The sequence below is a fragment of the Hoplias malabaricus genome, chromosome 9 (genome assembly GCF_029633855.1).
Source record: "Hoplias malabaricus isolate fHopMal1 chromosome 9, fHopMal1.hap1, whole genome shotgun sequence".
NCBI classification, from domain to species: Eukaryota; Metazoa; Chordata; class Actinopteri; order Characiformes; family Erythrinidae; genus Hoplias; species Hoplias malabaricus.
This window is the reverse complement of record NC_089808.1, coordinates 32847806-32864243: the sequence shown is the minus strand read 5'-3', so window position 1 is coordinate 32864243 and position 16438 is coordinate 32847806. Positions and strand designations below refer to the sequence as shown.

The 16438-nt window shown below is 38.7% G+C and overlaps 1 protein-coding gene across 1 annotated transcript in view; it reads right to left on the bottom strand.

Annotated features, from left to right (window-relative positions):
* LOC136707807 (collagen alpha-1(XXV) chain) overlaps positions 1-16438 on the bottom strand; it is a 221528-nt gene that overhangs the window by 40218 nt on the left and 164872 nt on the right. The window contains exons 7-13 of the mRNA XM_066682067.1: positions 12945-13016; positions 11373-11489; positions 9286-9321; positions 3511-3537; positions 2486-2530; positions 682-726; positions 104-130 (exon numbers count right to left, since the gene is read on the bottom strand). Of these exons, the coding sequence (XP_066538164.1) occupies positions 104-130; positions 682-726; positions 2486-2530; positions 3511-3537; positions 9286-9321; positions 11373-11489; positions 12945-13016 (369 nt within the window). The remainder of the gene's footprint in view (positions 1-103; positions 131-681; positions 727-2485; positions 2531-3510; positions 3538-9285; positions 9322-11372; positions 11490-12944; positions 13017-16438) is intronic.

The window sequence follows — 16438 nt, the reverse complement described above, 5'->3', positions numbered from 1 at the left end:
TACAACAACATAAGTCTTGATCTATACTTGTTTGGTGTGGTATAGAATAAATGAGAAAGTTTGACATCTAGTCAAGAGAACAAGTGCAGAGACATGCTGTTACCTTTTCACCTCTCTCTCCTCTATCACCCTGTTGGAAAAGAAAGCAGAACATGTTGAATGATAAAAGGCCAGAGTGCCAGAATGAGGGGAAATAAAAGCACCTGTGGTCAGATCCTATCTTGGATTTAGTTAGTATTCAATTAAGCATTTAAGCTCATGTTACAGCCTCAACAGATGACCTCAGAAGTAGTCTCTGTTTAAAATAAGTACTGACAAAGTCTAAATTCACAACCAAAAGTAAAATGAGGCAGACAGAGTGTCTGAAATGTGATGCAAATATGTGCACTGATGAACAAAATTAGTATTTCTATGCAGATCCAGTGGAAGGATTTTTTTTATTATTTATTTTGGACCTTTTTTATTCCTTCTAAAATGACAATGATGTGATTTTCTGATGCATTTTCAATGAACGTCAGCATTTTCTCTGGTGGTTTGGTGCTGTTTGATACTCAACAAGACATTGTATATGGAAGAAATGATGGCACAACATAACATCCATGCCCATGCAATTTAAATCATAATTTTTAACGATGTGGGATGGATCTCATGATTAAACTGTGCACATTGTGGGCCACAAACCTTGGCACCAGGTATTCCATCTAATCCTGGCATACCCACCTCTCCCTACAACATCAGAAAAGATAAGTAATCTTTCAGTGCCATAAGTAATTACAAATACACTAGATCACAGACATTCTTCTGAAATCAAGGCTATTAATAAGGAGTTTCTTCCACTATTCAACAGAAACAGCATTAAACTTAATATGGAACATGTACTTTGTGTATGTAGTTTGTTAAAATTCAGCCACTACAACATTATAATCACAAACACCTTTTCAACTCAAAGGTATTGGATGGTGCTCCATTGCTGTAGAGAATGCAGTTCCTGTGTGTTTTGTTAAGCATATGATGCATTAATAAGCTGTAAAATGTGTAGCATCAGAGATCTGTCTGAAGATCCCTGGTCCTACACAGTCCAAACACAGGCCTGGAAATAGGACTTTTAAAATGAGTACGATTGCCAACAGAAAACAGTCTTTCTGTTTCCTATTACTGAACAGCATACTTTTCTGTTCATATCTTTTTAAACGCTTGTGAACACTGCAATGCTGGTGTGTGTCAGATGTTCTCCGTCTTTCTCATTTCTTGGTTCCATTCACAAAGCCAGATGTGAACGAGCAGTGTTTAGAATACACTATACACAACATTAATGTCCATTTTAAGTCAGCTTCCTCCTCATTATTTATTGTTTCCTAACTAATGCTAGTAACTAACTAGTTAAAAAAAATAACCAGTCAAATATCTGGAGGTTGTTTAAATGCTCAAAAGTTTTTTATCCTCACACAACGTTTTCACAAAGTGCCACATCTTTAGAACTGATTTTGGGAATTACAAGTGGTTCTAGTATAGCATTACTCCAAAAATATTTCTGTATTTTTAACTGTAAGATCAAAGTGACATGGGCACACGACCGCAAGACCTGCGTGCATTAATGATTGTACAATGCATACACAACTATATATTCTGTTAAATAGTGGCTGGCGGACAAAAAAATGCATTGTAGAATAACAACAACACATACAATTAGAGCTAGATGTAGTCAATTGTAGTGAAGAGTTAAGGCTACAGGCCGAGATATAAGGCTAGAGAAACTCCATTTATTCTAGAAAGGATAGAGCTTGTCCATTTTAGTGCAGAGAGTTAGGGCTAGAGGCAGTTTATTTGAATGCAAAGAGTTGGCATATTGTGCAGTAGCCGCAAGCCGTCAACAAATCATAGGTTTTGTATAAACAAAATGTAAAATGCACTAAAAAAGTATCAATCAACAAGAAGGTGCAGAGTACACTATCCCTCCTGTGAGGAACAAGAGTAAAACAAATAATATAGAATATAAAAAACGCATGGACAAGTGAAGCTCTCTATTCAGGCTGGAAGAAATGCAATGTAATGTAATGTGATAAGTCCCACTTTTTTCTTTCTGAAACACCACCAGAATTACCAGTGACTTTACTGCCAGGCTACTACATAGACTTCCATATGCAGGTTATTTCTTGGGTTTTGGGTTCTTCTGAGAGCTGTTGAAATTCCCTTGCTTTTAAAATGATGCCTTTGGGGTTTTTAGCTCAATGGTGTTGAGTTTCATGATGTTGTTGAAACTGAGCTTGGTTTTAAGCTTGGGCTGCCAAGTTTGTTCCTAAACCGAAGGGGTTAAAGAGGAAATCTCCGGAACCCTGCTTAGATATGGGTTGTTTTTGAAGCTTTAAGACAGAAGGCTGGTGAGCAGTAATAACAAATACAATCTGCTCTGCAGAGTGAGCTGGTATCACTGTTCCAGACTTTAGGGTTTACTTTACTATATGCCAAAAGTAATGTGTAATCTTACCTTTAATCCGTCAATACCTGGAATGCCAGGAGGCCCAATGGAACCCTACAAGTTAAAGACAGGTTTAAACCATCAAGCTTTTCTTTTTCCTTTTCAGACTCCATTCATTGGTATAGGTCAAACACCTCAGGGGCTTGTGCTCATTTCTGTTAAATAAATACCTGCTACAGAATGGAATCACTTATTAAAGCTGTATTATGAGAAATAAAACCTCATCAAACATGAATGCTTTCCTTATGGAGCTTTACAAGATGGAATTATGCTGGCTGACAGGGATAAATACAGAAACTACAAAGCAATACGTATAAACAGAACCCATGAGTTCTAAATGTAATAGTCTAGAGTCTAAAATTATCTCTGTAGTAGATTTTTATTTAATCATTTAATTGGTATGATACATATCAAACTGCGCATACATTAAAAGTGCATCCTACCTCTGCAACAGAATGAAAATACAAAGTAGCTCTGAATAAATGTCTGCCAAATGCAATGAATGTAAATGCAATGTCCAAATGAGGGCCTTAGGTGGGACAAATGGTTTGAGAGTCATTAACACAGCAGTGTGTCATCGGCCCCCTGAGACATACCAGAGCATGTTGATTACCTTCGGCTCTGACGGCTATTTTCTAAAAGTCTTACTCTGGAAAACACTTGGAGCTACCTGAAAGCAGGACACAGTCCAGTTGCTGTTCTTTTACTTGAGTTCTCTGTTTATGCTTCTCACTTAGTTGCAGTCTTTCCAGTGACAGCTGTGCCCAATCGAATCCTATTGTTTTGTTCACTCCAAAAATTGTTTTTGATTGCAGTCTTTTCAACCTCCAGTACCTCCAGTCCCTAACATTCAAATGAAGTTGAATTACATGCTCCAGACACAATGTCTACAATAGATGAGGATTTCAGCCTGAATGCATCGTTGTGCTTCATGTCAAATCAGTGTTGTAATACATCACCCAGTTGCTATGATTCATGAATCTCTACAATAAGATCAACTGTTTGGCTTGTAAAGGATAGCTTCAGAAACGTACCTTAGATCCTGGAGGGCCCTCAGGTCCCTGGAAATAGAAAAGGACAGAAAAAAAGCGAGTCATAAGGTATGAAATAATACCATCAGCTCTGCCAGTCTGGTCCTTAGGGATCACTCGCCCTGCCCATGCAATGGTTTGCATGTAGTTAGAACAGGCCCCTAAGGCCTGTTGGATGAAGCAAGAATTACAATCAATGCCTTGTTTCATTTCTGAAGGAAAAAAGAAAAATCCCTATTCTGTTCCTTCAGCTTGTTCCTTCAGCTGAATCACATATTGTGCTTTTTAATGAGCTCCAATTCCTGATAATAACCATAATCTTGGTAATACTTGTTATTTTTTCTATTTTTGGTGACAATCTTATTGTCCCCCACTGAAAACAGGATATAGTTCAATTCAGAATATAGGAGGGTCAGGAGCATAAGCCCCCAAAAGTATTGTGAGTGGCAGCTAAATTATTCTGGAGCCCTGTGTGCAATAGCAGCTGAATGCTCAGGTATATGTGCATGTGCACACACACCATATCATTTTCTGATGATTAGCACACAGGACTCTTCCTTTGATATAATTTAAGAATAAAATAAAACTCAATGTAAAACGATTTTATTTCAATTTATTTTGCTGCATGTCTATTTTTAAACAAAAGAAATGACTGCAATGGGAAACAATTATAATTCATTCATTCATTCATTGTCTGTAACCGCTTATCCAGTTTGGGGTCGTGGTGGGTGTGGAGCCTATCCGGAATAACAAGGCAAGAACACACCCTGGAGGGGGCACCAGTGCTTTGCAGGGTGACACACACTCACACCTACGGACACTTTTGAGTTGCCAATTCACCTACTAATGTGTGTTTTTGGACTGTTAAAGGAAACCCACACAGACATGGAGAGAACACACCAAACTCCTCACAGGAGCAGGCCTGGAAGCCACAACACCAGGACCGTGCAGCTGTGTGACAGTGACACTGCCTGCTTCACCACCATGCCACTATTATAATTATAATAATATATATATATAAGTTCTTCTAAATGTAATCATTTATGTGATGCTCAAATTTTCCAGAAGCACTGTATATATCCCAGATTTATTCAGAAACAACGTGAATCATATTTCATTACGATAATACTAACATTTTCAGCATACTGCCCACCCTTATGTGAGAATCTAACAAACAGCAGTTTAGGTCAGAAAGGGTCAAGGAACCCCAGTGGAACCAGAGTGTGTCTGAGGTCTAATTCTGCATTAGAGGAACTCCTGATTGACACGTAAGTTCTCAGAGACAAAGGCAATCACAGTAGTGTCTGCAGTCATCCTTGGCCCTGGAGTGTTCAGGGAGTACTGTGCTTCATCACCTCTTTACTTTTTGTCAGGCTGCAAAGACTCGCCAACAACTCTTGTGCCTCTGGGCGAAGGAGATTTCAGGAGACGCCATTTGACTCATATAACAGGCCTCTTCACTGGGCGAGATCCAGAGATTCCCCTGATCCTGCCTCTGTCTACCAGCACAAGGCCAGAACAGGAAAACTGTTATCTGCCTGACAGATCTCGGCTTTCTCTGTCTAATTTACCAAAGGTTCAGTTCTGACTATGGCAATGAATCATGGTGTATACTGAGGACAAGTTCAAGCCATGTTTGAGGTATCATTTTCAGCAATCTCGCCATTCCCGTGAGCAATAAATCCCTTGCTAAATATCGTGTTGAAAGCCCAAGAGCCCAGGAGCCCAAGAACCCAAGAGACCAGGAGCCGAGAAATTGTCCATATGCCTTTAAACAGAATTTATGGTCTGTCCCTAGAGACATTACACCGCCCTATATTCTAAATCTAAACAAGCCTTAAACCAAAGCTTTGTTTCCGGCGTTCAAGCAGTCCTTCTGTGATTGAAAGACAACATGAGGAAAATCATTTATTAGGCATTTACTCAAGTGATAAACAATGCTTCTCCTTTTCGATCATTTCCTTCCTTTCCCCTCTTTGTATGACAGCTTAAGTGGAAACTCTTCTCTGAAAATCACTTACAATGGACTGATTGGCTACTAGCCAATAACAATCCTGTTTTGACAGCCTGGAGAACTCAAAAGCTATTGTGGCATACTTCAGCCTGAAACAGTGAAACCAGTAAAGAAAGAGGAAAGAACTTCTGCTTTACCCAGAATCAAAGGCATCGGATCGAGGACATGAATAAGCAGGAAACTTGTGTTCACTGCTGAATAACAGAAAGCCTTATTCATTACTAAACAGACCCCAAGCAGCTCTTACCCAGAGCCATATCAGGAAAGTGTATAAAAGCTGTACTTGAGCTGCAGTGAATATATACAAAGTCATTCTGCGAAAGGAAGGCTTTTAGAAATCACCTCTGGGCTACTGCCTGAGTTCCATTTTTTCTCAAAGACAAATACATTTTTCTGAAAGTAAATGGGAAGAGCCAGATGTGACTGCTCGATGTGTTCTGACTCATCAATAGATTTTACTGGAGCAGTCCGTGCTCTAGAGATTCTGTTCCATGCGCATTTACAGCAGGCATGACCTCAGTGACCTCCATTTTCACTTAAAGGGGAATCCTACTGGTTTCTGCCTAATTCTATCATTGTGATGTAAACAAAGTCATTTTGAGTGGTTTACTCTCAAACGGGGCACTGAAGAGAAACTTGCCAACAACAGATTTTCTTAAACGGTAATTTAGGGTAATGGTAAATATAGGACCCAGAGGTTATATTGTCTTCAGCACAAACAATGAGCAAAGAACCTACACATGTTTTATATATATTTATAGGCTGTTATTTATACATTTATTCATTCTATCAGTCATCTTCTGTAACCAATTCAGCCTGTTCGGGGTTGCGGAGGGTCCAGAGCCTACGTATAATCATTGGGTGTAAAGTGGGAACACACAATATACACGGTCCCAGTACAAATAATTTCGCATGGCCAAATCACCTACAGGAGAAGATGGAGGAACACAGATGCAGGGAAGACAGTGACCTGGTGTGAGGTTTAAACCCCCATTTTTTTACATTTCAAAATAGGAAATGGTGAAATTTCAGTTTTATCTTTATGTAATTAACAAATGAATATATTAAGTCATGATGCCATATATTATAAAGATAATTCTGGCTCTGACAAACAGCACTCATTTTGACCAGAAACCCCAGGAAAATCTCAAAGACAATGTCACATGTATTCACTACATTAACTTCCATCTGCACGATTCCACACATGCCCTTTAAGAACACCACAGAGCTGAACATCCACTGATGTTCCATATTTAGTGCCCCCTCCTCAAGCCCCCAATTGCAAGCTGCGCGCAAGACTGCAAACCACCTCTGGAAAGCAGGGGGACCCTTAATTTTCCCCAGAGCAACCTTATGGCACTGATGATTCTCGAAAGATCCTACAAATATTTCTCTATTTCTCCTCCTAGCAGCTCCACGAGAACCTAATCTTCATAACCAGCACCACATGTCCTGGATGTCTTTGGAAAACTGTGGAATTTGCCCATTTGACAGCACAATCTCCATATAAGCGCGAGACTGTGCTAAGCAGGCTCTGGCCCCCATTGGGGTGCGTTGCATAAATAATGATCTTGCCATGTCTTCATTTTCTTTCCCAAAACTATTTTTCTTAAGCATTGTTTACTGCCTCAGAGCTGGCCTCAGTGTTCCCTTACAATCCTAAAAATAAAGGTTCCTAAATGGTTTATGATGTGAATATGAAGTTCTAAAATTACAGGAAAGCAACGTATTCACTCAGAAATGTTACATTTGTGGAGATTTGAAAGTTTCTGGTAGCCAAAGGGGGTGATATCTAGCATAATAAGAATACTATTAAATGGCCACTACCACATACTCTCAGATGTAGCTTGGATGCTTAAGTATGGAGATTGTTTTAGTGTACACATGTCAGGATGCTGACCATTTCAATGTGCATTGATACAGGGTGTGTTCCTACCTTGGGCTCCAGACCCACCCTGATCCTAAACGTATTGAGGGATAAAGCGAAATGAATAAATGGCCATCATGGTAATTAAAGGCGATATTCATGATTTTTTTTATAAAATTCATAAGATGCTTTCTCACCATTTGCTGGCGCTCTAATCTGTTTGTGCACTGAAAACCTGTCTTATGATTTAACAAAGCCCCACTGTCAGTAAAAGAGCATGAAAAACAAAGTGATTTGGTCAGACACACTAGGCTTCCTCACTTTCAAACCAGGTCTTCATTAAGATTACACAAATTTGCTGATGTGTATGTACCTTTTTTCTGAGATTAACTGAGGTAGCAGAATCTCGACATCAAACAGCTGGAAATATGTATATTACAAATTTTATGTTGGCCCTTAATGTGGTGAAGAAACAGAAGATTCTGAGAGATTACAGGGGTCCTGCAATCACGGGTGTACATGGACACTATAGTGTGCTGTTTAAAGTACAAGTGAATCCCTTGATGATGTCAGTGATTCTTGTTAAAAGAACATTAATGTCATGCTTTATACAAAAAATTTGGAAGCATAAGGCCTAAGGTCATTCTGAATAGAACATTAAAAGGGACATCCTTCTTTTTACAGTGGCTTTCTTTGGGTTTCGAATGCGATGAGCAATCTCTTCAAATCTAATGTGAGATGTAGAGCATATTAGTCAGTGTTAGCTTTGACATTCATTTTCTCTCGTTTCTTTAAGAGAGAAGTCAGCGAGGCACTACTAAGTCATCATTAAAATATGACCCACTGTAATTTGCACTGAAATACAAATGCTCTGAAACAGACATCTCTCCCTGATTATCCCCCACCCACATCTCCCCTCTGATTTCCCTTCAAAACAGCAGTAATGACCACATCACCCAACATCACGCTTTTCCACACAGCTCTGGCACCTCAGTGCCCTTGAGAAAACTTACATTGCCCTCACTGTGTTTGCCTCATTTTCTGGCAGCACATTACATGGTCTGGCCTGATATATTCTGTGCCTTTTTTATTAGGAAACTTTCATTAAGTGCCCTATTCGCTAAACACAAAAAGCAGCATCCAGTTGCTGTTAATTAGAACAGTTTGACCCCAGTAATTAGTTTCATGTGTGAAAATAAACATTTTAAAGACGGCATCATGAAATATGTAGCTCTTGTGGCATAACAAGTGCTTCCAATATTTCTGTTGTTAAATCCCAGTAACCTCTGCCTGTAGGTCAGGTTCTTTTAAATGAGACAGAGCATATCTAAGTAATTGCATTCATTTCCGAAATCATTCTGAATTACTGACAGGAACAAGTTTTTACTTGATTGATTAATGTTAGGCAGGAGAAAGCTTCTTAAATAGGTTTTGGCTATTTTAGATGGCAACACAGTTCAGTGCTTTGCCAATTACAGCACAATGGTGGAGTTAAGACTAACCTGACATGCACAATTTTCCCACCATATGGTCCTGTGATTCAGGTAAATCGCTGGAGCAGCTTTTAAGTCATTCTGAATTTAATATGCATGCTTTTTTATGGATCAGGATACGTCTAAATACAGCGCTTTCCAAACGGCTCATCAGTCCCTCATCATGCATTTTTGACCTCCGCAATTACTTCCTAATGGAACATCACAATTAGCACATTTCATTAGGTCTGTCTGTTCCCGGAACCATCTTTCTCTTTTAATAGCGCTGCACATCCACTGAGGGTTCGACTAACTCGCAGTGATGCATCTGCCAGTCTGAGAGATATTTAATGAGGTGTAGAAATGGTACAATTGCAAATATTCCAAGTTACTACGTCAAATATTACACTGAATGAACTGCTTACCATCAGGCCAAGGTCTCCTGGAGTTCCAGGGTCACCCTGAAAATGAAGAAAAAAAAACATGTTCAAAACAGGTTTAAATATGAGATTTTGGAACATGAATTACAATTATGGCAATCGGTGTACTGGCAACCATTCAAACACTCTTTTTATTAAACACCAAATGTTCAAATACTTTCACAGTGATTTACGCAGTGAAATACATGTACATTTATATCCTTACATGAATTTACATGTACATTACACCTGTCATTATGTCAAGGAATTATAAAAAACATGGCAGAGGGATTTATGCATAACAAGAATATTTCATAAATTTGAAATCATATATCTCCTTATCTGCTTATAAACATGAATCTTGTATTGATTGAAAGGCAAATCCACTGCCTACGGAATTTCCCAGTTTGTTTACAATGAACAATGAGGAGAAATAATAAAAACTATATTTATTTTCATCCTTCATCCTCTTATATATATATATATATATATATATATATATATATATATATATATATATATATATACACGATACGTCTTTCTTTTTAGAACTTTGCTCATTCAAATTTTTTCCTGAAGTCAAGGGCATCCATAGAACTCTGTCCACTATGCACTGTAGTAAGAGCTTCTAATCCTCTGATAAGTCAGGTCAGACACTGATGTTGGATGGTCAATTCTGGTCCACAAACACTACTCCTAGTCTTCCATCACTCCAGAGATCCCAGTTTCACTCCTTCACAGGCCAGTGTTGGGGAGCTGGGACCGTTCTTGCTGACTGTTTGCATTGGATTGTTTGTAGCTGCTCGAAAACATCCCATTTAAAGCTTTTCTATGGAGATTATGCAAGATGTGTATGCCACTAAATGCCTGTGCACACAATGGCTGCACCGCACAGTAACAGTATTCTCTCTTTATCAGTGCACATATAAACTGGACTAGTTCTCAAAGGGAGGGAGCTTAATAACAGAAATCTTTACTGTTATCAGAACACTGCTTCTGAAGCATGAAAACCAATAGTGACGTATTCTTAGATCACTTTCTGAAGCATGAACTGGAAAAAATGAAAAACAATACATTGATTCAGCCTGGAGCCAAGCAGATAAACAACCCTTAATATTTTTACATGTTGCCATAATTTCAGCGTGAAATAACAGAGATCTGTTCGGGGCCCTGGAAAGGTTTTATGATGCTACAATAATTGACACATTTTCTGCCTTTCTTTCCCTCATTTTATCTTTCACAGTTAGAATGTACATAAATTAACACACTGTGCCACCGACAGCATTACACACATGGAAAGAGTTATGTTTGGTGGAAAGCAAAAGTAATGCCTATCAATCACTGCGGTAAAAACAGATTTCTGGAAGTGGAGGCCTTTCTGAGATATGGGCTTGGTTGTACGGGTTACAGCATTTTCACATCACCACACCCTGCCATTGCTCCTCACTTTCTAGGAAAATGAATGGAAAAAGCGTGGGAGAAGTGGAACAACGTAATTACAGCATTTAATGATAATTTTTTTTTATTTTTGACCTAAAACTTTATATACTAAACCCTTTACAAACTACACTGTTAAACCGTCTCTACTTTCTATTCATTATTTGTTCAAAACCGTTAGTAATCAACACAGTTTTAGAAATCCTGGCATTATTTTTCATGTCAAACCTTAGTTGAATAAGAACAAAATGTCTTTTAAAATGCACCAAGCACAACACAAGGATGAAACTTGAAGAACCTATGGACATGAGTAAATTCATCTGATTTTTGGTGCACCAGCTCTCCAGTACTATGCTGAGGGGCAGTGCAACTGCATTCAATGGGGTGATGGAGCGTACCTCAATGTCTTTAGGATAAGTTAGACTGGAGATTATGATCCCATTACTACCCCTGTAGTCACCTGGCTGAATGCCATCAAAACCTCACAGAAATGCACAACCCTAATTTTTATTCTTCATTTTAAAGTAAAATTTGAATGAGCAGGTGTCCACATACATTTGGCCGTATAGTATATATTAATAGACGCTCAACTTGACAAATAAATGAGGAAGATAGAAAAGATGAACAACCCCTTGCAAGATTTACATGCCACTCACCGGGAGCCCTGGAACTCCTCTGGGTCCATCCTTCCCTGTGTCTCCTGGGGGTCCCCTGGGACCAGGAGGGCCTGGTGGTCCAGGTGGTCCTGGGGGTCCTGCTTGACCCTGATCACCCTGAAAAAATTAATGTATGAAGCTGAAGGATAAAGTCATATCATTGGAAAACTTTCGGCAACAGAGGAAAATGTAGTGAAAGAGTAAGAGCAATGAATATAGTGATATCACAGACAACATGTAGGGGGTGTAGTCTCACAGTAACTACACACAACTACAGGACTACAGACATGATACCCTCCCTCAGTTCTGCTATGAAAGTTCTGCTATGAAAAGCTCCTGCAGGAATTTCAATGCCTAATTGCATTTAATTTTTTCCAGACTTCCAACCAGTTGGGTCTCAATGAGGAAGTTGATGATTGTGTTGAATAAAGCAACACAATAGTTTTCAACAGCTAGAAATGTTCACATGTGAAACTGCAGGCAGTGGTGGAAAGTAACAATCACAAAAGCTCTCATTACACATTATATATGTATATATCCTAGTATATACTAGTGTAAACAAAAATTTAACTCTCAAACCATCCAAGTGCCACCTAAATATACGCTGATTAAAACGCATATGATTTACAAAACAGAAAACATCTGTAATTTCATCCTAACAGGCAAATGAGCAAGTCAATTTTTATTAAAGTAGGTGGCTTCTGATCCCTCCACTGTCACAGCTCATTGCTCATTAGCAGCTCAATAAAAAAGGCAATACATTTCTAAAACACAGAAAGCCAATACAGACCTATTTAATCAGATAACATGGTTCTGGACAAAAAACAATTTATTTGATTAAATTGTGTTGTAACACATTATACTCTAATGTCCTATTAATCCTTATTTAAATTCATTCATTCATTCATTATCTGTAACCGCTTATCCAGTTCAGGGTCGCGGTGGGTCCAGGGCCTACCTGGAATCATTGGGCGCAAGGCAGGAATACACCCTGGAGGGGGCGCCAGTCCTTCACAGGGCTCCTTATTTAAATAATTTTCTTAATATATTTATATTTACAAATAAATAAATTCAGCAGCATTGCTACTGCTAAAACATGAACTTGTCTGTATTTCCACCTTTGACTGTAGTATAGTGCAACAATTTCTTCTTTTTTTTTACTGCAATTTTATTGTATTATTTAGTCTTTCATTTATGACAAATACAAACAGTGGTTTCACTGAACTTATTTAATATTCATTGGAGGACAGGAGTTCTTCATTTTGTCATTAAAGGAAAATGTTGGAAATGTATTGCACCATTAATAAGAGATACTTTAAAGCAAATGAAGAACAAATTGACTTAATAGTGTTAAAACACCACTGTGAGCTCAGAACGATTGCCATTCATTGTAGAGGATTTGGCCAGTCCGAGGGTGAGGATTGGTGAGGAGGGTCTGGAAGATGAAGAGGAAGTGAACGGTCCAGAGGAGAAGCCTTGTGAAGGAGTGGGGGGAGAGAGAGAGAGAGAGAGAGAGAGAGAGAGAGAGAGAGAGAGAGAGAGAGAGAGAGAGAGAGAGAGGTCAAGCACTACCTTAATGAGCCGGCGCTTAATGAGCTGCTGATCAGCAGAAAGAAAGCCATGATTGATCTTAGGGAAGACCATCTGAGCAGGTGTGTGAGGTCAAGAGGTCGAAGCGAAGGTCAGAGCAGAGAGAGGTTGGAGAGGAGATAGTTGCATGAGGTCCCAGAAGTAAGAGGAAGTGGAAGAAATATATGGAGGAAAAAAAAAGCATAAAAATAGATTAGATCAAGAAGTTGAGTCAGAGAACCCAGTACAGTGCCTTCACGCGTGAGTAGAAATCCACACTTTTCCAGTGGCCTGGCCTAAGCTGGGCAGCTGAAGACCACAATTATCACCTCCGGGGCCTGGGGTACCCACATGGAGTTTGCAGGCCCAAGGAAAAATGTTGATTTCTGCTCACAGAAAGCTCTGTGATCACAGTAATGCCTAGTGCCAAGCCAGACCCCTGGAGCAGCACACACTGAAAGTGACGGTGCTGCCATTCAAATGACTGGACTTTATCTGAAGGAGGCACTTCTGGTCATCTCTTAATTTCTTTGTGGTTGTTTGATTCATAATATATTTATCATGTTTAGACCTGCAGTTTTTCCACTTGTTTTTTTTCAGAGCATCTTATATCTCTTGAATGTAAACTAAATGAATTCAATGACTGCACTGACTAGAAATGACAGGAATGAAGAGTAGGTTCTCTGTATTGCCGTATCAAGTGTAGTATTGTAAATTTAGAGATTTATCATGTAAATTTAATTACCAAATCTTTTTATGTGTGAAATATTTATACTGGTGTTAAATGGGTGGTAGATCTGCAGTGAACCATGGGCATTAACCTTAAAAACATTTTGCCACTCCATCATATAATGTGCCATTCTCTTGTTCTCCCCCATATCCATGGTTGAAGACCAGACCATATCTGTGACAGAAAACCTCCACCCTGTTTCTAATTAATTACACATTACTGCTCTGTTTTTGACAATGCTGCTGGCAATGTTGGGTCTCTCCATCTATTTGCATCCTTGGCACTGAAGAGTGTGTAGAAAAGAACCCCATGTTTTATTGGGGCAGCTGGTAGCTTGGGGGCATAGAACCTATTGATTGGACTGGATTAATCAGACACAGATGTGGGGTTGTTATTGAGTAGTCCTAGAGGACAAATATGCGGAGAATGTATGTCAGTATCTCAGTGTGTGTGCCATAGGGTCTGCCTGAGCCGCTCGGCTACTCCCACAAACCTTCACAGTCAGGATTTGATTGCTGTGTAATGCAGCCAGGGTGGGCAGACCAGGAAGTCCCTGAGGACAACACAAACACAACCATACAACCATACCACATGACAAATGCAGACCATCACGTACAACACAGGACTAACCCAACACACACATCACATCATCATAGGAATCACAGCTCCCAGGATATGCTGTCCATACAATTTGAGCTTTTTTTATACAAAAATGTGCTGTTAATAGTTGGACTGATCCACCCAGTTCATCTCAGCAAGGCATGAGTTTGGCCCAGTGTTCCTGTTTCAGGTGCCAAATAAATTAAACTTTGTGACTTTGAGGTTCTCGTCTTCGTAGTGTGCCAAGCACCTGTCAGTTCAGAACAAAAGGATTTGTCAGGGGAAGTTGTCCCTGATTGTTCAGATTTGCCCTAATATGCAAAACCTATGTGGTAACAATGTTTACTTTATAACAAAACCCTTAATTCTAGACTAAAATGATTATTTCAAGACTCAATCTAAGCAGTGTTTTTTTTTAAATAGTTGCTGTAAACACAAGGAAGTTCTGCATTTATGGGATATTTCAGACCACCATGTTTGGGAAGTGATTTAGATGTAACGGCTCATTGAACAGATGGAAGTCCAGGAAACCCTGCTTGTCTCCTGTTTCAGCATTTAAGTTAAGAAGATGCACTTTCAAACCAGATTACAATAACTCAAGCTAATGAGAGAATATTACGCAGCCAGTTCCTAATAACCGCAAAACAAGAAGGGAGCAGGAGTAGGAGGATTATGGGGGAACACTGCATCTATGTCTTTTGTGCAGTGCTCCAGCAAAAGCTGGCACTGATCTACTCGGCTTCATCCTGTTAGTTTTATGATAGGCTTGATCAATTTGCTTGGAGACAGTGCGATTTAGCAGTGATCCTACTACCTTTTACAAGATGTCTGTGGCTAATATAAACTGGCTTTATTTACCATTCACTTGGCCACAGCCTTCCACCAGTCAATCTCACTGCAACCCTCCACGTGTTATCCTAATATCTCAGAGTGGTGGAAAACAAAAAATATGTCCAACATAAGTCAACCAAAGGAGAGCACTTTAGTTTTTCCCCAAAGGCAAGGAAAAAGAACTCACTGCAGTGTCTCTGTAGATCAGTTTCAAACTAGGTGTGGATTTACGCAGTTCTTACAGTTTTACTGCACACATGGACTAGTGTGAGAATAGCAATATCAAAGCGGTTGAGTGAGAATTCTAGCTATTTGCAAATTGTCCTGCTTTTCTTTTACAACTACAAGAGCTGCTGTAGACCCCATGGCTTTGTCTGGGCCTGAAGCTGAAGACACAGTCATAGTAAAATACAGGTTTTAAAATCAAACCATTGACAGTATGTAATTGTCATGATTTGAGCTGTTATCCACACATTTATTTGTCAAAACCAATTAATCAATCCTGGCTCTGCATGTCAGCTATGCATTTCAAAAAACAGGAGACCCAGGCATATTTACCACTGTGTGGCATCACCTCTTCTTTTAACAACACTACGTTAACATTTGGGAACTGTGGAGACTAATTGCTGCAGTTCTGGAAGTTAAATGTTATTCCATTGTTGCTTCATATAGGATATCAGCTGCTCAATATTTTGAGTTTCTGTTATAGTATTATAGATTTCATCATGTAGCAAATATTAACTTGTTTAGCACTATATATATATATATATATATATATATATATATATATATATATATATATATATATATATATATATATATATATATATATATATATATGTTGTTTTTTTTCTATGGGACAATGTTGTTTTAATCCATGCAGAATGTGTATTGTGATGATCTGCTCAAGTCACTGACCTGACACTGATTTTTACAATTTTTATCAGTCATTCCTTGACACGTTCCAAATTTTTGGCATCAAATTAAAGATGGGTATAAATTTTTCCCAAAATACAATAACACTTTTCAGTTTCAACATTTGAAAATTTGTCTTTGTACTATTTTCAGTTCAATGAATGGTTAATATTATTTTCATATCATTGCTTTCTGTGCATATTTTCATTTTAAACAATGTCCAAACTCTTTTGGAAATGGGTTTTGTAGAAAAATTTAAAAATATTTTTCCTTTGCATTTATCTAGCAGGGTTTTATTTTTATGTTTTAAATCATGTTTTGTCCTAAAGGCAAGAGCATATTCCGTTGTTACAAAACCATACATTTTAGAGATTATAAATTTTTTAGGTACTGTACTCACACTATTTTCCGCCCAGTTTGA